The 22,581-nt window shown below is 38.5% G+C and overlaps 1 protein-coding gene across 1 annotated transcript in view; it reads right to left on the bottom strand.

Moving 5' to 3' along the window:
- The window catches only part of IDE (insulin degrading enzyme), a 112,200-nt gene that overhangs the window by 25,736 nt on the left and 63,883 nt on the right, over nt 1–22,581 (bottom strand). Inside the window, 8 exon segments of the mRNA XM_047759975.1 lie at nt 833–915; nt 3,052–3,174; nt 5,345–5,447; nt 18,103–18,206; nt 19,701–19,781; nt 20,981–21,072; nt 21,504–21,596; nt 22,293–22,455. Coding sequence (XP_047615931.1) covers nt 833–915; nt 3,052–3,174; nt 5,345–5,447; nt 18,103–18,206; nt 19,701–19,781; nt 20,981–21,072; nt 21,504–21,596; nt 22,293–22,455 — 842 coding nt within the window.

The raw sequence follows: 22,581 nt of genomic DNA on the forward strand, positions 1-22,581 counted from the left end.
TAAAAAAAAAGTTTATATCCCTACAACCTCAACATGTTGCTGAACTATTATCTTTCTACTTAGATTCTTTTCCCCTTTTCCAAAACATTTAAAACACATCTAGCTTTAATTTCATGCCAAGCAAATCAAATAACAATTAAAGCAAAAGTTGATCACTATACTGAACATTATTAAAGGAGGATAGGCTTATTTTATAAACACTGACTACTGAAATTTAGAAACATAAAATTATGGAGTGCAAACTCACTAAGTAAAATCTGAATTTGAATGATAACTTTATCACACAAATAAGACAGAGATGAACCGAAAATTTATATTGAGAAATCATTGCAACAATAACATTATTCATAAATTTTACTAAACATCTACCAAGCCAGGACGAGAGAAAGTAGCATCTAAGGGCTTCAGATAATTAAAGGTCTGGAAGGACACAAGATCATTTAGTAACTACTACTTCTTCTTCTGGGCAAGTTCTAGGAATACAAAACCAAAATCACAACCAAAAAATACCCCAAATAATTTCCTCTTTCTGCAGTGAAACTTCTGGTGAGTCTACAGCCTTCCCCAAACCCTGAAGGTTAGGAAGGTCCTCCTAAGAGCTAACATAAATCATTTCAGTTAAAGACTGTACTCATCAATGGAAAGGAAGAATTAGCAGTCTTGGTTCTTACAATATCCCTTAACAGGAAGGAGCAGCCTTTCCCTGTCTAGGCTAAATAACTCTAATTCCTTTTGTTTCCAAATACAGGTCCTTAAGGAAGCAAAGAAACCGTTTAGAAATGTAATTGCTGATTTTTAAAGCAAGCTTTGTAGCTAGATTCATTTTACATACCTGAAAAATTCAAAGTTGAGACAGGCCTTGGGCAAGAAAAACTTATCATCTTGTTTGAACCAGAGTTTGCTCATAGCCGTATCCTGTGATAAAGAAATAATATGTTTAGAGAATTATGGGCACATTCAGCGAAAACCTTTACTCAAATCACTCTTCAAGAGGAGGAGGACAGGAGTTCCTGCTGTGGCACAGTGGGTTAGGATGCAGGGCTGTATCTGGCAGCACCAGTTCAATCCCTGGCCTGGTTCAGTGGGGTAAGGATCCGACCTTGCTGCAGCTGTGGCTCAGATTTGATCCGTGGCCTGGAAATTTCCATATGCCGCGGGTGGGGACATTAAAAAAAAAAAAGTAAGAAAGAAAGAAAGAAAAAGAGGAGGAGGACAGAGGTAATAGCTGAGTTTTGTTCTGGACAGGCTACTGTCCTTGACGTATACTCAGAGGGTTAGCTGGTAGGAAGCTGGAGAGATGACTGGCGATTCCAGCAGCAGAGAGAAATCACCCTTTTATCCTCGTCCTGGGTTAAAGAGATAAGACACACAGAAGGAAGAGACAGACAGAAGCTAGTACCAACTGTCCTGTCCCTGTCTTTCTGGATGCTGGGAGGCAGATGCAGGAGTCCTTGGAGGGTGGGTATATGGAAGCCAGCCTGCAAGGTAGGCTGCACCAATACCTGCCTGCTGAAAGTCACACCTTGTGTGGTCCTCTCTCCTGCACTGGACTCACACAGAGACCAACAGAAGATGGCAGAAGTGATGGTATGATACTTCTGAGATCAGATTATAAAAGACACTCTGGTTTCCATCTAACCACTCATTTTCTCTCTTGGATCACTCACTGTGGAGGAAGCCAGCTGCCATGTCAAGCAACTCTTGAGAGGTCCATGTAGTAAAAACTAAGGGAAGCTCCAAACCACACAAGTGAACTTGGGAGAGAATCCTCCAAGCCTACTGAGCCTTCAGATGACCAAAGCCCCAGCCAAGAGCTAGACTATAACCTCATGAGAGTCCCTGGCCAGAACTACCCAACTAAGCCACTTCCAGATTCCCAACCCTTGGAAATTGCATGAGATAAAATAAATATCTGTGGTTTTAAGCTGCTGGATTTTGGAGTAATTTGTTACACAGTAATGGGTAACTAATATAGTCAAGGGTGAACAAATAAGCCACTCCCTGACTCACCCTATCACTCAAGCATACTATAGTTTAAAGTCTTTAAGTTCACTGAAACTACCCTGAAACTCTGACAAGGGATATAATGTTCTTAATTCATGCTAAGATGGCCAATTTAAAATAAAGAATAAAAAATTTGAAGTGAATAAGCTTTCTCACACAACACTGTAAATCAACTATAATTTTAAAATACCACTAAAAAAAAAAAAAAAAGCTTTCTCTTTGAATAACCTAACCTCTAACTCATCAAATGTCATTTTTAAAGAAAAATGGTTGTCTCATTATTAATCCAATTGAGATAAATTAAATTTCACATTCCTAAACACTAATTCTTATCTCATTGAGTTAATGTGGATGGTTGGTCATGTGAAGAAAAGAGAAAGATGTTTGTCTACAGTGGTAAGTTTAGAAACTTGAGTTAGTTTTAAAGTTTAGAAAAGAGGATATGCTATAATAATCAGATCCATTTTTCTATACAATTTGCCAAGGTGTGAAATAATGACATGAAAAGAATATTCTGAAAAAGAAAGAGAAAACCCCCTTCTCAGTCATTCTTCTCACTGGCTTATAACACTATTAACTTCATAGAGCTGCTCTGACAAAATGAGAAAGAATTGTTTTTAAGGGCAGGAATCCACCAGCTTCCCCTGGATATGGTTTTAAAGATTCTTTCCTGCCTCTAACTTTACAATGCAGCATAAATATACTTTCTAAAAATAAAAATAAATCTAATTCCTTATTGGGGCTTCAGTGAACATGGAGAAGAGGACTCTCACTATCTTTCAATAGACTTGATTACAGTCCAGACTTAACTTTTATTTTCTGCAAAGAAAACAATTCCCTATATTCTATGTTGTTTAGTACTTTTAACATTTTTAGCCTTTTAATATTTCTTGTAGTTATTCTCTCTGCAACTTTTCTGTTACCTCTAGGGTATGAGCCCCCCCCCCCAAATCAATACAGTACCAAAGGCAAGAAATCATCTCTCTAGCTCCTTCCATGTAACAGCTGTGTCCCCTAAATTTAATATCACTGATTCTAACATATTACCTTAATAAGAGAAGGATATGGTGTTGCTTCTTTTTCTAATGACAAAATCTCAAAATTTGTAGGAATAAATTCATTCTTCGTTGGAAGTTTAAATTTCCCATTCAGGTCAGCATTTTGCCATTTCTGAATGAATAAAGAAAAAAAAAACACAATAGCAATTAGAATCTGATTTGAGAGTTTAAACCGGTCACTTTGCTTAAGAGCTAGAATATTAAGGGACTATACGTCACACAGCATTCTTTTTCATCATATATAAAGAGGCTACTCCCAAGATCTATTGATGACTTTTCATGAAATTGAGCTGGAGTCTTTGGTACTAATCAGGATTTTATACTTATATACTTACTTTTCCTCTTTACACATCTTTAAAATGACCTGTTAAGGTGAAGTAACAATCTGAGACTGGAACACTGAAGCTAACCGGTCTGTACGAAGACTTCTGGCTCTGGTTCATTAAAGAATGGAGAGTAATTTGCACAAAAATGCATTCCCACAACTGCCAGACAACAGATCATTTATTTGGCTTAAACTTTCAGCTGTACTAAATTACTTGCATGTAAGGTTGAAAACTAGATTAAAGCAGGCTTATTTCACTTCAGGACTTACAAAGGCCTGGCCTGCTCCTCTCCCAAATGGCCATGGGTACTTTCAAATAAGAGTTCCCGACGTGGCTCTGTAGTAACGAATCCAACTAGTATCCACGAGGGTAGTGGTTCAATCCCTGGCCTCACTCAGTGGGTCGGGGATCTGGCGTTGCCGTGAGCTGTGGTGTAGGTCAGAGACATGGCTCAGATCTGGCGTTGCTGTGGCCGGCAGCTGCAGCTTCAATTCGACCCCTTGCCTGGGAACTTCCATATGTTCTGGGTGCAGCCCTAAAAAGGCCAAAATAAATAAATAAAAAGAAACACATTTTTCAAATGGATCAGTATTTCAAGCATAAGGTTAAGGACAAAGTTGAGATTTAAATCTGGTTTGTGGGGCATGACTGACACCATCTGCAGGTTGGATCTGTTCCATGGCTACTTCCAAAAGCTAAGTGGGACAGATCAGGCTACCGATTGATGAACTCTGATTTATAAGACTTATTATTGTTTAAAAAAAAAAAAAAAAGAAGCAACCAACTGCCAATGATTCTGGGTTCAGTAATTTGGCCTCCAGCTGATGTGGCACAGTCTTGCAGCTCTTGCAGTTCTATATTGGTCTTTGCATTTGTGTCTTTTGGCACTCAGGTGGTGGGGATGTTGGCCATGTTATTTATAAGTAGCAACTTAAATCTTCAGAATGGCTCAATCGCAGGGAGTAGTAAACCCTTAGCAAGTTAATTCCATTGCTGAGCTTCCAGATGAATTTGTTTAAATTCCCTTTTGGGGCATGTCTGCCATGGTCAGAGTTTGGTGAACAGGGGTTCTCTCTTGCTTTAGGGTGTGTTTGGACCTAGCACTCATTCATGGGAGACCAGCTCTCCTCGGTTTAGTAAGATGGACATTTTTACATATTAAAGGGGTTCAGACCTTTGCTTCTATGCTGTGACTATGTCAGGAAAGTACCAGTAATAATTTTCTTTCTTAAGCTATTCTTTTTCCTGTATTGTCATTACCCTGGTACATTTAAGAAATGTCCATTACTTGAGTTTAGCTAGAATTTAGTTAGAGTGAGGCTTCCAGGTGCCTTCCTATGAAAAAAAGGACACAATCTCAAAGCTATACAGCCAATGAGAACCAAAAAAAAAAGTACCAGACAAGTAGATAAGACAAACAAAATCCTGACTACTGATGAATGAGCTAACATATTATCTATACACATCTGTCTTGAAATAAATTGTAATGCCCTTGTGTTGATAAAAAGAGCAATGATACAATATGAGGTACAAAATACAGTCCTCCCCTAAAGTGAAGACAGTATGAATCCCAGAAATTGCTCCCCGCCTGTGTGTACAGCAAGATCCTGAGCTCTCGGAAGCCCGTGCACCTGTCTTTCATGCCCTCTACTGCTATCCCTTTCTGCCTGTCTTGGTGCCTTGGTATCCCTGTGTACTTTGAAATTCAATGATCTTTGACCACATGAGGCTGGGAGTCCGCTTTCTAGCCCTGCTATCTGACAGACATATGAGGAGGTGGGTGTAGTGCCATTTCCTCATGCAAAACCTATCCGGCTCTCCCCATCCCCTGGGATGGTACAGAAGCGCTGGGCCATCACTCTCCACATTCTGAGCCATGAATTGGTGGATTGAGGGAACTCATGTTCTGGTGTGTCCCTCAGTCATCAGGTGTATTCATAGATGAGTTAGCCCTACCTTAATGACTTCGTCTGGTATAGCTTCTTGTTTGTACTGGGTTCCGTACCACTCTTCTGTGCGATCAGTTTTTCCTTCAAAAGATTTAGAAACTATTGCAACCCTAGAGAGAGATGGGAAAAAACCTATAAACTCATGTTGTTTATATAAATTTACAGAATCCAACTCATAAAAATGTAAATAACATCCAAGAAGTTGTTAGGCCTCTAAGATCCAGTAAGTTCTATGAGGCTCAGCTGAAATGGCAACAAATGTACAGAAGTCTTTGATCAGAGTCTCTGTTCTCCTTTGGTTACAGCCCATCATTTTTAATGTGAAAAACCGCTTGCAGGAAATATTCTTGTTATGAATGCTACTGACTAAAATGTTAAAAGAAGAGCAGCTAGGGGAAAAATGAAATAAGATCAGTTGGAAAATAGGCCTTGGAGTTCCTGTCATGGCACAGTGGAATCGAATCTGACTAGGAACCATGAGGTTGTGGGTTTGATCCCTGACCTGGCTCAGTGGGTTAAGGATCCAGCATTGCTGTGAGCTGTGGTGTAGGTCGCAGGCATGGCTTGGATTCTGCATTGCTGTGGCTGTGGGGTAGGTCAGCAGCTGTAGCTCCAATTAGACTCCTAACCTGGGAACCTCCATATGTTGCAGGTGCAGCCCCAAAAAGAAAAGAAAAAAAAAAAAGCTAAAAAAATGAAAAAAGAAAAACAGACCTTTAAAAAGCAAAACAAAGTACTCTTCCCAGGAACAGCTCAGGCCCAGGGTTATAGGAATGGCTAAGAAAACTTGTTGGCTTATTCAGATATCAAAATAAATAAATAAATAAATAAACCAAAAACCTTTCATTATTACTTGCTAAGTTTGTACTCTGTTGTTTTTTTTCCTGCTAGAGACTACTATCAACTGTATGCACTACATGTGCACTGGCCTTCCTGCTGCTAGAGGAGAAGGGGACAAGACCAAGCAAATCATCTCTATCTTTTTCTGATGGGAGAGTAGAAACAGCACAGAAAAGAAGGCAGAAGGAAAAAAAAGTTCAGGAAGGGAAGGCAGAAGTAAAATAATGTCAAAAGATAGGTCAAGGATGAAAGAAGCTCTGTGCCAGTGGAACTCCAGTGGAGGACCATCAGGGACATTACTGCTGCTGCTGCCTTTTAATTATCAAAAGTGGAATCATTTCACTCTGACCAGTGGACTCGAGCGTAAGCTGGGACCAATCCTATTTCGAATCTTGTGGATAGAGTTCTAGGCCAATAGCTTGGAAGTCTTGTCATGCAGTCAGTCCTGTTATTGGTCTTACTTCTTCTTTATGTCATGTCTCAATTCAGAAAACTACCCTCTGAATGTCAGCCTCACAGCTGAAAGCCCACTACTAGCCATCAAAACTCCCATTCACTTTTAGAATCCTAATCGCTATGTTCCAAACACCTGTCTATCATTGGCTCTCCCCAATTTCAATGCCTATCTGAACCACCATCTATTTCTTATTCATCAAATAAAATATTCTACCTGACTAACTGGACTTGGCTTTATCACTTGCGTTAGGACAGCTGCCATAAGCAATCCGACTCACCCATCTATTAACATGACTAACCTTCCAGTTTAAGGTGTTCTTGATCTGGCCTAGTTGCCACTGACCACTACCAGTTCTGGAAAACATGCTAAATAAGAATAAGAAACATGCAGAAGAATCATAGAGTTTAAGAGATGAAAGAAGCCCATTATCTTGTCTAGAAGTGATATATGAGAATCCCTTGGCAATTTGAGAATCCCTTATGAGGGGTATGTGTAGAATGTATACAGAATTCACCCAGCCACATGAAGGGTATGTGATGTTTCTTAAAGACATTCATTCAATACATGACAGAGCCAGTTAAGACTCAGTGCTCGAAACTGCTTCCACCCCTGTTGACTTCTCAAAGAATGAATGGATAGATTTGCAAGGAGATATCTGAAAAATTGTATTATGAAGTGGAATTACGTGCAAGAGAGGTAGTATTCCCATCTTCTATTCCACGAGATGCTTGATTTTGGAAAAGTCTGTTACATAAACGGCTCTGCTTTTCCTGAATGACAATCCATGCATCAGAATAATGAGCAAAGGACTGATTATAACTCGTGAAGACTGAGATTTTGGCAGTGGACTTGTTCTCTGGAACAAGAACACTATAAACCTGGTTTTGAGAAAGAAACTGAAAAAACTTGGGGAAAGTTGCCAAATGCTCTGGAGGATGATGATATGACACAGAAAGAAGCAGAACCTGGAGGCCATCCAGTAATGCTCAGGTTAAAAAGAGGGGGAAAGAAGGGAGATTTATTAGGCACAATCCTAAGGGATTAGATAGTTAGATACCAAAATAAAGTGTATGGATAACAGTTTCAATGTTAACTTAAGAAAATAGATATGAAGTAGGTAAATGAAGGTCCTCAAACCAGGCAAATGCCAATTACTGGCCTAAGAAAAAGAGATACCTTTGCAGACCAAGAAGATTTACTATACCACTGAGGAATTCAAAACTGGAATACAATGAAAGAGTATGCATTTTAAAACAAATACATTATAAAGGGAGAATAACAGAAAAGACAGAGTAGACATATGTCAAACATATATAGAAATCTATGAACCAGAATGTGGAAGCACAAGAGTATCTGATTGGGAGAAAAAAGAGGTCACAATAATCAAAGTACACCACAGAAAGCTATTTCACTGCAGACAGTTGAGAAAAACTGGCACAGAAACTGCAGCATCTTAGACTACTGGAAACCTAATTATGCTAAAAAAAAAAAAAAAAACCCCAAAAAACAAAATGGTCTTGTTGAGTTTTTTCTTAAGTGTGTGTGTGTATGAATGCTTTTTTTTTTTAAGGTCCCACCCAAGGCATATGGAAGTTCCAAGGCTAGGGGTCAAGTTGGAGCTGCAGCTGCTGGCCTATACCACAACCAGAGCAACGAGGGACCTGAGCCACGTCTGCAACCTACACCTCAGCTCATGGCAATGCCAGATCCTTATCCCACTGAGTGAGGCCAGAGATGGAACCCGAATCCTCATGGATACTAGTTGGGTTTGTTACCACTGAACCACAATGGGAACGCCCGTGAATGCTATTCTTTAATTCCATCCACAAAGAATTGGCTACTCACATGGTACTGACATGATCCTTAGAAATGTGAGAGAAAATGACCTTTTATCTTCATACCAAAACTTACAACAGTAAGAAAAGGAAACACTGGGATATAATGAATGCTGAGTGTTGATTCCAAGTCAGCCATTTAGAAACATTCCAAAAGAAGAAATAGTTGCTGCTGCCGATGGGACCCATTCAGAAATAATCCTCACTACACATGTCAAAAGGCAGTATGTTCCCAAGGAATTAATTCTCCTAAGACCTTTGCAAATAATCCCTGAGAGAGAAAAAGAGGGAAGACAGCCAAGAATGAGAAGAGGTTTCACAGGTAATCGTGATGAATGCAAACAGAGCTAACAGAAAGGGCACAGACCTGGCCATCAGAAACTTGGATTCTCGTCAATACCATGACTCATTTTCTTTGAGATCTTGCCAAAATCACGGTTAGGATCTAAATTAGGCAACTCTCTGGGCTTCAGTTTCATTACCTTTTAAATAGGAATTCGAGTTAAAGTCCATCCTTTCTACCAGAATTCCAAAATATCATGGTACCATATCGTATTTTAAAAGGTACACACAGAAAAAGAAAGAAGGTACAAAAAAATCTGTTGATGAGACTCAAAATCAAACTTAAAGAATAGTGATGAGAAGGCAAAAGTGCTAAAGAAATTGAGGGTCATAAAAGTGCTTTTAAAAAAACATTTTTAAGAAGAGTTTCTTGGAGTTCCTATCGTGGCTCATCAGTAACAAATCCAACTAGTATCCATGAGGATGCAGGTTCGATTCCTGGCCTTGCTCAGTGGGTTAAGGATCTGGCATTACCATGAGCTGTGGTGCAGGTCACAGATGTGGCTTGGATCTGGTGTTGCTGTGGCCGTGGCATAGCTGGCAGCAGCAGCTCCGTTTAACTCCTTAGCCTGGCAACTTCCATATGCCAGGAGTGCGGCCATAAAAAGACCAAGAAATAAAAAGGATTGAGGGTTCTTAAAATAAGAAGGAATTAAGAAAAGTTAGACTAAAAGTTTAGAGAATTCATTCAACTTTTACTGATCCCTTACTAGCTTGAATTCTGGGAAAGATAAAATACAGTTCCTACCTGGAACTCAATCTAACGGGACACACGACCTAAAGCAAATGTGATATGCTGATCCCATGTTAGTAGATGACAGGACTAATGATCTCTTCTTCACATTGTCTTTGAGAGAAACACAGGTCTTTAGGAGCTCCTGCTGTGGCGCAACAGGATTGGCAGTGTCTGGGGCCCTGGGACACAGATTTGATCCCTGGCCTGGGACGGCAGGATAAGGATCTCGAGTTGCCGAAGCTGCAGCTTAGGTTGCAACTACAGCTTGGATCTGATCCCTGACCCGGGAACTCCATATGCCACAGGTAGCCAAAAAAGAAAAAGAAACACAGGTCTTTAAACTGCAAAGTGGACCAAATAATGGAAAAACTGAAAAAAAGGAGTTGAAGTCTAGGATTGCTGAATGAGTCAGCCAGGTGACTCAAATGAACTCCAACATAGATGAGTCACATTCTGATGCTCAGGCAACTCACAAATCCAAAGGATCATTGCTCATCACCTTTTAGAGGTAACACATGATAGGGAAAGAGGCAGAAGACTGAAGATGCCAAAGGCTCTGATGTTCAGAGAGGAAAAGGGACATAGCCTAAAAACCATAAATCAGTGGATTAGGCACAGACCTCCTGACAAAATTCTATAGTCAACTGTTAGACTGTCAAACATTTGGACAAGAGACAGTTATCACTGGGACCTACTTGGATTCACCAAGAATTACTTCTCCCAAATGGACAGGCTTATTCATGACTTAAGCAAGGAATGTGGCGAAGACTTTATAGCTGTACTTTTAAGTTGAAAATGGTAAAACGGGCATCAAATGATAGGATCAAAGAAGGTGGGTGATGATGATGATGGAGAAGTAACAGGTAAACATCTGAAAAGGTAAATCAAGTGTCAACATTCAAAGGACTCTCTAGTAAGTAGGACTGGAAAAAAATGGAATTGGTTACCTTGGTATTCCTTCCATCCTTGAAGGAATTTAAGCTAAAGCTGTTAACTACTTGTTAGAGACAGACATTGCAGAAGAGATACATACTTGAAGGAGGGTGGATTAAATGACCCTTAAGGTTCCATTCCTTCTGAAGGATTTTGCTGTTAATTTTCCTACCTGATTGCAATGTTAAACTTGTCTCAGTGGGTATTAAAGACAAGAATCTTACCCTCAAGCAATCTCAGTCTGGCCTGGCAGCTAGCATTATTGTCCCAGGTTGTTCTGCACTATGTCACTGACTGCAGTTACAGTTATAACAGCCACAGAAATCAATCCTATAATAAAGTGCTTTTTCTTTCAAGGTGAGGGTACAGAGAAAAAAGAGGTTCTCAACCCTAACAGAGTAAGATATGGAATTAGAAACAGGCAATTTAAACAAAAGAAAAATGCATGCTCCTGCAAATTCACTCCTATAATGTTGTGGGGTCAAATAACTATATCTAGGGCTGCAAAAATATATACACGTAATTTAAATTCTGATTTTTCTTGCAAAAAAACCACATCCTTATTATATGACATAATCTTAAATACCTCATATTTGTACAACAATTTTCCACTTTGTTAAATCATTTTGCATCACACAGAAAGATAACATACTGCTGCACTTTGCAGATAGGCAATTTTCAAGGATTTTTTTTTTTTTTTTGGTCTTTGTAGGGCCACATCTGTAGCATATAGAAGTTCCCAGGCTAGACAGAGGTCAAATAGGAGCTGTAGCTGCTGGCCTACACCACAGCTCACAGAAACACCGGATCCTCAATCCACTGAGGGAAGCCAGGGATCAAACCCAAGCCCTCACAGATACTAACTGGGTTCATTACCGCTGAGCTACAGGTGGAACTCCAATTTTGAAGGTAACTAAATGATAAAATTTATTATAGTTGATTTACAATGTTCTGTCAATTTCTGCTATACAGCAAAGTGACCAAGTCATACATATATACACATTCTTCTCACATTATCTTCCATCATGTTCTATTACAAATGATTGGTTATAGTTCCCTGTGCTATATCCTTTCTAAATGCAAACTCCCAGTCCATCCCACTCCCTCCTCCTTAGCAACCACAAGTCTTCAGTCCACATCTGTGAGACTATTTCTGTTCTATAGATAGGTTCATCTGTGCCATATTTTAGATTCCACAAATAAGTGACATTATATGGTATTTGTCTTTCTTTGACTTCACTTAGTATGAGAATCTCTAGTACCATCTATGCTACTGCAAATGGAATTATTTTGCTCTTTTTTACAACTAAGTAGTATTCCATTGTGTGTATCACGTCTTAACCCATTCACCTGTTGATGAACGTTTAGGTTGTTTTCATGCATTGGCTATTGTGAATAATGCTGCAATCAACACAGAAGTGCATGTATCTTTTTGAATGAAAGTTTTGTCTGGATATATGTCCAGGAGTAGGACTGCTGGATCATATGGTAGTTCTATTTTTAGTTTTCTAAGGAACCACCATATTGTTTTCCATAGTAGTTGTACCAATTTACATTCCCACCAACAGTGTAGGAGGGTTCCCTTTTCTCCACACACTCTCTAGCATTTGTTATCTGTAGTCTTATCAACGATAGCTATTGTGACTGGTATGAGGTGGTACCTCGTTATAGTTTTTATTTGTATTTCTGTAACAATTAGTGATGCTGAACATCTTTTTATATGCCTGCTGGCCATCTGTATGTCTTCCTCAGAGAAATGTCTATTTAAGCATTCTGCCCATTTTTCAATTGGGTTGTTTTGTACTGTTGTATGAGTTGTTTGTTTTGCCTATGTCCTCTTTCAGAGTTTTATGATGTCTTGTCTTAATAAGTCTTTAAGTCATTTTGAGTTTATTTCTGTGCATGGTGTAAAGGTGTGTTCTAGTTTCACTGATTTATATGCAGCTGTCCAGTTTTTCCAGTACCTCTTCCTGAAGAGACTCTCTTGTTCCCATTTTATATTCTTGCCTCGTTTGTCAAAGATTAATTGACCATACGTATCTGGCTTTATTTATGGGCTCTCTACTCTGTTCCAGTGGTCCATGTTTGTTTTTGTACCGGTTCCACACTGTCTTGATGACTGTAGCTTTGTAACATTGTCTGAAGTCTGGGAGAATTATACCCCCTGCCTGTTTTTTTTGCCCTTAGGATTGCTCTGGGTCTTTTATGGTTCCATATAAATTTTTGGATTGTTTGTTCTAGTTCTGTGAAAAATGTCATGGGTAGTTTGATAGGGATCTCATTAAATCTGTACACAGCTTTGGGTAGTATGGCCAAAACAACTCCTATAGTCTTGGAGGGGTATTTAAATGGGAGGAGTGCCCCTGGGAAGCTTGTGAGGGTTTTTTTGTTTTTGTTTTTGTTTTTTGGCATGAGGGCTGTTTTTGGTTTGGATGCTTCCTCAGTGTGTGCAGACTATTATTCCCTTGATAAGGGGTATGCCAGTGTATAGCCTGCAGTTGCTTCCAGGAAGATGGAGTCAATGGACAGGGCCTGTAGCCAGTGCCCAATTGCTGGACTGCTGACAGTGGTGAGGACCTGAGGGAAGGTGGTACAGGGTGCTCCTGGTTGCAGGGCCCTGGGAAATGACAGTGTCCCTCAATGAGGTATAGGTGGCACCCAGAGACCTTGGCAGTGACAACAGTAGAGTCTATGGGCTCCCAGGGGAGTGAGGGCAATGGGTGGCTCTCGGTTGCAGTGCCCTCCTAGCTGGTGACCCCTGAGGTGACTGGGGTTGCAGGTGGTGCCTATTGATGGACCCCTAATGATGGCAGGCTGTGCCCACCTCTGGAGTCTGAGACGGCTGCAGCAGTTTGCCTCAACAACCTGCACAAGAGGCACTCCACTGTCCCAGAGCCCTCGTGTGCGCAGAGAAAGATTCCTATGGTGGTCCCACCCCTCCTCCTCTTGCCCTTCCCAACAATGGTGCCCTGTTTCTCCTGTGGGCCTAGGCCTCCTCTTGTGCTCCCTCAGCTACGGCACTCTGTTCCTCAGCGCAGGGCGTGCCACTCCCTAGCCCCTCAGGCTGTCTTCATGCAGCCAACCTATTCCTCTTCCTGAAACTGACCTCCAGAGTCTAAGTCTCAGCGCCCAGCCCCGACCCAAGCATCTCAGGCTGTGGTGTCTGGGGGTGACAATACTGATGATCTTGCAGCATTTTTTCTGCTTTGCCCTCCTCAGTCTGGCTGCTGAGCTTTTCTCCGATGCTCTGAGGATCCCTCTTTGTCAGGGCTGATCTCTCTGTCAGTTAGGTGGCAGGGTGCAGGTTCCTTTCCTCTTTCACAGCTCCCTCTCAGGACTACTGGTCCTGTCCTGATTCCTTTTTCTTCTTCTTTTTTTTTTTTTTCCATTTGTTCTGCCCAGTTATGTTTCTAACCCTAGTTAGGGTTTCTTGCCCTTTTTGGAGGTTTAAGGTCTTCCATCAGCATTCAGTCGATATTCTGTGCCAGTTGTTCCACATGCAGTTGCAGGTTTTTGTTTGTTTGTTTTTGATGTATTTGTAGGAGAAGGTGAGCAGCACATCTTGCTCCTCTGCCATTTGATCCCACTTCCATGACATTATTAAAGTTAACTTTCCACACATTCCCCTTTGTAGGATAATGAACTCTGAGGTTTCACATTAGTTATTCAATAAACACTGGTTGAAGGAAAAAAAGTGATCTATCAAGATAGCATGACTAGCAGGTGGCAAAACTACACAACCAGTCACTGGAAGAAATCTTAAAAAGTGTTTAGAAAACAGAAATGTTTTAAACTATTTTACTTACCTAAAATGATTTAGTTTGTTCTGTTTTTCTTCCACGTATTTTAATCATGTAAGCAAATGTATAAATCACCTTATGAACAGAAGTTCTTAACCCTGATGAAGTCCAATTTATCCATGGCTGTTCATTAATGGACACTGCTTTGCACGCTCTGGAAAATCTTTGCTTATCTTAAGGGTTTTAAAGATATTTTCAAACTATATTTTCTTCCAAAAGTTTTCTTGGTTCAGCTTTTATACTTAGACTTATGATCTATCTCTAATTAATTTCTGTGAATGTTCAGTAAAGGTCAAGTTTAGCCTTTTTCCATAAGATACTTGGCAGGCAAAAGAGCACCATTTGTTGAAAAGACTTTCCTCCCTTGATTTAATTAGGTTTGTGTTTTGTCAGAAAGTCAACTGACTAATGATGAATGGATAGAGAAAATGTGATGTATACATACTATGGAATACTATTCAGCATTAAAAAAGAAGGAAATCCTGTCATATCCTACAACCTAGATGAACCTTATGGATGTTATGCTAAGTGAAATAAAGACAGGTTTATAAACATTAAGTCCATAAACATTAGATATCTAAGTGGTCAAATTAATACAAAGTACAGTGATTACCTGGTGGGGTAGAAGGGTAAGAGGAGTTGTTTAATGGCCATAGTTTCAGTTTTGGAAAATGTAAAAGTTCTGGAGATCTATTTTACAACAACACAAATATACTTAAAACTACTGAATTGTACACTTAAAATGGTTGTTTAGATAAAAATACTTAGGGTAAATTTATGTGTTTTTTTTTACCACAATAAAAGAGAAATCAATTGCTCATATATGTGTGGGCCTATTTCTAAACTCTGTTATATTTTAATGATTTCTCTGTCTTTATGCCAATACTATGATGTCTTAAGTGCTGTAGCTTTATAGTAAGTTTTCAAATCTGGCAGCTGAGTTCTTTGATTCTTTGTACAAGAGTGTTCCAGGTAATCTAGGTCCTTTATAGATCCACATGAATTTCTGAATCAGCTTACCAACTTATTAAAGAAAAAAAAAAAGCCTACTAGGATTCTGATTGTGATTACACTGAGTCTGTGAATCAAACTGGAGATATTGTACATTTTAATAATAACAAGTCTCTTAATTTATAAACATGGTCTTTAATACTTCCTGGCACTGTTTTGTCATTTTTTCGGTGTAGATGTCTTGTTTATCTTTGATTAAATTCATTCCTAAATATTTTATGTTTTTGTTGCTATTGTAAATAATTTCTAAAAATTTTTTTTGAAATAATTATAGATTCCTGTAGTTAAGAAGTTGCAAAAATAGTACAGTTCATTCAGTTCCCCTCAATGGCTACATCGTACATAATTATAATACAGTATCAAAACTAGAAAATTGGCATAGCAAAGGAAACCATAAAAAAAAAGAAAAGACAGAGTTCCCGTTGAGGCGCAGTGGTTAACGAATCCGACTAGGAACCATGAGGTTTCAGGTTCAGTCCCTGCCCTTGCTCAGTGGGTTAACAATCCAGCGTTGCCATGACCTGTGGTGTAGGTTGCAGACGCGGCTGGGATCCCAAGTTGCTGTGGCTCTGGTGTAGGCCAGGTGCTACAGCTCCAATTCAACCCCTAGCCTGGGAACCTTCATATGCCGCAGAAGCGGCCCAAGAAATGGCAAAAAGACAAAAAAAAAAAAAAAAGAAAAAAAAAAGAAAAAAAGAAAAGACAACTTATGGAATGAAAGAAAATAGCTGCAAACAATGCAACTGACAAGGGCTTAATCTCCAAAATATACAAACAACTTTTACAAGTCAACAACAACAAAAAATCTATTCAATTGAAAAATGGGCAGACCTAGATAGACATTCTCCAAAGAAGATATACAGATGGCCAAGAGGCACATGAAAAGATGCCCAACATCACTAATGATCAGAGAAATGCAAATCAAGACTACAATGAGGTACCACCTCATGTCAGTCAGAATGACCGTCATTAACAAGTCAGCAAATAGCATAGTATGGAAGTTCCTCAGCAATCCTATTCTTGGGCATAGATCCAGAAAAAACTATAATTCAAAAAGGTACAAGCATCTCTATGTTCATAGCAGCACTATTCACAATAGCCAAGACATGGGAACAAACTAAATGTCCATCATCAGAGGAATGGATTAAGAAGATGTGGTACATATATACAATGAAATACTACTCAGCTATAAAAAAAGGACAAAATAATGCCATTCACAGCAACAAGGATGCAACTAGAGATTCTCATACTAAGAGTCAGAGAAAGATAAATATCATAGTGTATCATTTATACGTGGAATCTAAAATATGGCACAAATGAACCTATCTACAAAACAGAAACAGACTCACAGACTAGAGAACAGACTTGTGGTTGTTAAGGGGCTTGGGGGAGGGAGTGGGATGGACTGGGAATTTGGGGTTGGTAGATGCAAACCATTACATTTAGAATACATAAACAAGATCCTACTCTATACAGAACAGGGAACTATATCAAATTTCCTGGGGCAGACCACAATGGAAAAGAATATAAAGGAGTTCCTATTGTGGTGCAGTACATTAAGAAACCAATTGCAGCAGCTTAGGTTGCCGCAGAGGAGTGGGTTCAATCCCTGATCCAGCACAGTGGGTTATAGAATCTGGTGCTACCACAACCACAGGGTAGGTTGCAGCTGCAGCTCAGATTCAATCCCTGGCCTGGGAACTTCCATATGCTGTGGGTGTGGCCATTTAAAAAGAATATTTTAAAAATGTATACATATGTATAACTGAGTCCCTTTGCTGTACAGCAGAAACTGGCACACCATGGTAAATCAACTATACTTTAATTTTTTAATTAAAAAAAAACTAGGAAATTCATGTTGGTACAATGTGTATGTAGAGTTTTATGTCATTTTATCATCATATGCACAGATTTGTGTGACTACCAATAATATTTCTTTTAATTTTCCTATTGTTTACTGTTAGTATATGTCAGGAAAACAACTTTGATAGACTAATTCTGTTAGAGGATTTTCTCTTCAAAAAAAATAAATCTTTTTACCAGATTATTGATTTTATTCATAAAATGACTGTTTCAAAGAACATATTTACTTGGTAACCAAGTTCCCAGGAAAATCTTGGAAATATGTGCTCAAAAGAGAAGAAAAACTCAAAACGCAATATATGTGCCAATGAACTGTGTTCCTTCTATTCATGACTTAAGAAAATACAGATGAAATTCAATTTTAAGGCAGAAATACCATGTGGTAGCTCATAAGCTCTTTAGGGCTGATCTTTCCCTACCAGGAATACTTGTCACTGTAAGAGCTCCTCCAACATTGGATCCCCTGGTTAACCACTGGTCTGTCAGAAGCATTCTGAGACTAGAATCCTTACTTTCACTCAAAAAAAAAAAAAAAAAAAGGATATCCTCACTTGCTCATAAAACCAGATACGTGAAAACAAACAAACAGAAACAAACAGAACAACTGACACTTTGGGCATCTGACTTAGGATGATACCATGTTAAATGATCTATTATATTTTATTCATAATGAAATTTTGAAAGAGAATCTTTATGTCTTAGCGATATTGACTTAAAATAATCTAGAGTAGAGGGCGCATAAGTGAAGAGGGGTGGGTGAATATAGATAACAAAGACCAGCCATGTACTGACTGTTCAAGTTTGGCATTGGCTCATTACGCTTACTCTACTTTTATAATCATGCTTGATAAAAAGCTTAAAAGCATTTTATTCACAATTTCAAATTTTCAGACTGTAATCCATATTGAAAATTTAGTATATAACAGTAAAATCTGAAGATCAACTCACCGAACATTTTCTGGTCTGAGTTTATCGAGAACCATCTCTATTAAATCAGGTCTAAATTCTTCCAGTAAATATTCAGCTGTGAGCACTTCTTCTAGGGGATAGTACTTTTTAAAAGGAAAATAAATAAATAAATAAAATGCGCAAAGCTACAACAGAATCTAACTTACTAAAGCAAACAGATCTCTAACACATTAAATCCTGTATTTATACCCCCTGCTTCCTTTTATTAAATTTTACCCCACTGGAAAAATTTCTGATTCTTTTCTCTTTCCTACCACACATGAAGCAACTTCATATTGCTGGATGATTCTGCAGTTAAATCCCAAACATACTTACATTATAGAGAACAAAATCATGTTTTACTAGGGAAAAATGTAAGTAATACCTCTGGCTAAAAACTGAGTACCTGTTAGTAAAGAAAAATTTGATGCTTAAATGCTGACCCCATAGGATTCTTAATATAAAGTATATACATTTTAATGAACAGAATTTCTACTCAAATGTCTATGAATGAAATCAGATGAGCATTTAGAAAGTTGTGGGGGAGATGGCTTATACTTTCAGTTAGTGAAGACAAATAACACAGAAGATGCTTTTTAGTAAGAGCAACTTACTGAGAAAGATTTATTCATTCATTCAACAAGCATGTAATCAACATCTATTCTGTGTCAGGCATTATTCTAGGTGCTGCTGTGGATACAGTGCTAGATAAGACAGATGATGTCCCTGCTCTCTAAGAAGCTTATACTCTAATTGGGAGGGAGGTGGACAATAAACCAACAAATACTGTCATTATAGTGATAGGTGCTATGAAGAAAATACAAAAAGGGACAGGGTCATGACTGGGAGGTCAGGGAAGATCTCTCTGAGGGAGAAACATCTTGAGTGGAGACCCAAATGATAAGAAGAACTTGGCCGTGCAAAGACCAGAGTGTTCCAGGAAGAGAAAACGGCAAATGTAAGGGCCCTAAGAGGGACTAATAAAGACGATGCTTGAAGATTAGGCAGATAGCCACTGTGGCTGGAGTGGAATGGGAATGAGAGAGGTGGGATGGGGAGCAGACAGAATATAGGCAAAGAGACAGGCTGGAGCCAGATCGCCTTTTAGGTCAAGGTGAAAATTTAGATTTGTTCCAACTCTGATGAAAAACCACTGAAGCCTTGACACAGAGGACTGAAACAATCTGGCTTTGGTTTTCAAAAGATCACTGAGGCTGGAAAAATAAACAGTGTTTGGAGAGAAGAAGGCAAACAGGGAACCCAGATAAGGACCACTTTGATGGTGCCCCAGGCAAGACATGATGGTAGCTCATACTAGCGTGGCAGCAATGGAAATGGAGGATGAGCCATAGCTTTCACATAAGTAGCACCTAGTGCACTGTAAATTGAAAAATATTTAAATCCAATGAGCAAAATGAATGAAATGAAAATATTACAGAGGATGGTTTTTAGCATGATGAAAATTAATATTTTAAGCATATCTTCACATCAAAGTTTGCCTGACTACAAAGTCTAAAGTCTTAGGAAACAGCTTCAACAGAGGACTGCAAATATATATAGGATTGTCAATGTATACAGTAAAATAACAATAAACTTACATGCAATATTCCTGCAATCTTAGAGGTATAACCTCGTGGCCTCTCTTTGTCTTTAAACCTAAAAGCAACAGCATTCAAGTCCTAAAATGAAAAGTTAATCCAATTAGACCTAAGTCCTCTAATATTTAGAAATACTTTTTTTTGAAGGGAGTTTGGATTGCACTATAGACTTTCTACTCCATATTTAACTATTACAATTTCTGGAAAAAAAATGGCTATGCTTAATTTAGAAGTGTATAGAACACAAATGAAAAGAACAAACAAAAACTATGATTCTATAACCTAAACGGTAGCAACTATTAGTCAAAGAATTAGGAAAACTGTGGAGGAACTTTGTGAGATCTAACAGCTGCACAGACGATGACTCTGTTGACCCTTTCAAAGAACTGCATTCTGATTAGAAGTTATTGTCCTAAGTTTTATAAGCAGAGATTATACCTTTAAACTTTTATCTAGGTAAAGAGGATGTCTCATGTTAAAATTCATTTTGTTTTGAAAAGCCTTAAATATAAAGTACGTATTTTAAAAAACCTTTTAAAAGAAGTCTCCAAAAACTTAAAAAAGACAAATACCAAAAAAAAAAGCCATGCTTTTCCAAACAGAAAACAATAAAATCATTTTTAAGAACAAAATCATATATAAAATGATTCACTATTGGAGAGTTTCCTACATTTTTTTTTCTTGCTTTTTTAGGGCCACACCCTTGGCATAATTGAAGTTTCCAGGCTAGGGGTTCAATCAGAGCTGCAGCTGCTGGTCCACATCACAGCCACAACACCACCAGATCCGAGCCACGTCTGCAACCTACACCTTAGATCGAAGCAACGCCAGATTCTTAACCCACTGAGCAAGGCCAGGGACCAAATCTGCATCCTCAGAGATGCTAGTCTGGTTTGTTACCACTGAGCCACGATGGGAACTTGGAGAGCTTGCTACAATTTTTATCATCAGATCTGAAGATTACATAGCTCACATAAGCTTCAGGTAGAGAATAAAGTAAGCCTTGGTAGATAAAAGCTCAAGAAACTGCTGGCTTTCATCTGATTTCTTTCCTTTTCCTCTTAAAAAAGGATACATGATAACTTAACTCCTAATTGCACCCACGTAGCCAAAAAGACTAGTACAACTAAGCCTTAATTAAAGCTGCTATGCATTGCAAAGTTTCAGAGCTTAGGAGGAAAAAAAATAAAAGTTTCACTGGGCCTTAAATTTAAATTAATTCACGTATATTTGTTTCTTGAAAAGTTTCCTTAAGAAAAATTTTGGTGAAACAAAAGTACCTTGCACTCTTGGAAAACCCATTCTTGAGGTCCTTCTGCACGTAACTTCTGAATATATTGAAACATGTGCAAAATTATATCTTCAACATGTACTGGAAAAAAAGGGGCACACTTAAAAATCATTTAGTTCTCAAATCCTTCAAAGCAGTGAGTCTGATCCTAAGGTAACTCAGCTAAGTAGAAGATGGTCCCTTTTAGAAATGGGGTTCTCACTTCCCTGAGATTGGTTTTAGGGTCCCACACACATGGCCCTCCAGGATCTGAGATATGCGACAGAAGGGGCTTTGGGACAGTAAATGAGCAATAAAAGACAAGTATACATTTTATAAGTACACTATAAATCAGTTGATAAGGAGGGAAAAATCATCCAAGTTACACATGAAAAAATACTGGATAAAATGGTATGAAATAAAGTGTTTATAGCTTTACAACAACAAAACAACAAAAAGAGATCCACAGCATAAATAAAAGTAAATCATAAGAAATAAATTTTTTACTCAAAAACAAAAAGGTCAATACTTACACAATCCTTCCTCAGTCAAGTCCACATTAATGATAAAAAACATAAAACCTCGGGCTCCTTCCTTTTGCCCACCAACAAGAGTATTTACCCAGCCTGTAACATTCAAAGGAAATCAGTATGATTACATGTGTCTCTTCTTTTAAGATAAATAATTTTAAGAAATTTATTCTATATGATCCCAAGAGATCAGAATGTACCTCTTGCAGAAAAGACTGAAAAAGATTCAGTTCAGAAAAGCAATTTCAGAACTGGGGTTGGGAATGTGGGGGGTTGGGAGCTTTCTCTGGGACTTTATAAATCATTTCCCAAATCAAGAGTGGACTACTGTGCTTAAGTGTTACATAAAAACAGAGTGTGACTTGAGAGGGGCCTTGGAAATCATCTATCAACTGATCCTAGAACACCCTTCGGTTTGATGGATAAGAGCAGAGAGACATAATGTGTGCTGACATTTCACAGAGACGGTAAAGAATATCCAATGTGAACTTTTACTTTTTTAAACCTTGATCTTATTTAAAACATGCACCACAATCCCTTTTGAAATATCTAAACTTCACTGCTCAATACTAAAGGGTAAAACAAACTAAAGGAAAAATACAAAAAAAACAACCCATAGCAGAAAACAACAAGCACGTTAACACCCACCACCTCACTCTCTACTAAACCCTCAACAGTCTCATCTGAAAATATTCCTTCTCAGAAAAACATTGAGAAATGAGAGCCAGAGTAATAAAAAACCATGTTGGAATTGGGGGGCTACCCTCAGAAGCTGGTGCCCAAAAAACTCACCCTTTGATTTAAGTTCTGATAACAGACTCCCAGGGCCTTCATGCCCAATGAGATGACCAAGATAATGACCAGGATTTGATTTGTAGTATTTCTGAAGGTCAGGTATGGGAAATGTCACATAAAGATTCCTAATATCCTTAATGGGTACTATTTTGTAAAGTTGCTAGGGAAAACAAGCAAACAGATTACAAAAGATTAGCTATATATAACTCCTACTGAATAAAAATATTTACAAACTATGAAGAATACTGATTTTCACAGAAGAATCTCAAATTCAGGAAAGAACCAA

Source organism: Phacochoerus africanus, chromosome 15 (genome assembly GCF_016906955.1).
Source record: "Phacochoerus africanus isolate WHEZ1 chromosome 15, ROS_Pafr_v1, whole genome shotgun sequence".
NCBI lineage: Eukaryota > Metazoa > Chordata > Mammalia > Artiodactyla > Suidae > Phacochoerus > Phacochoerus africanus.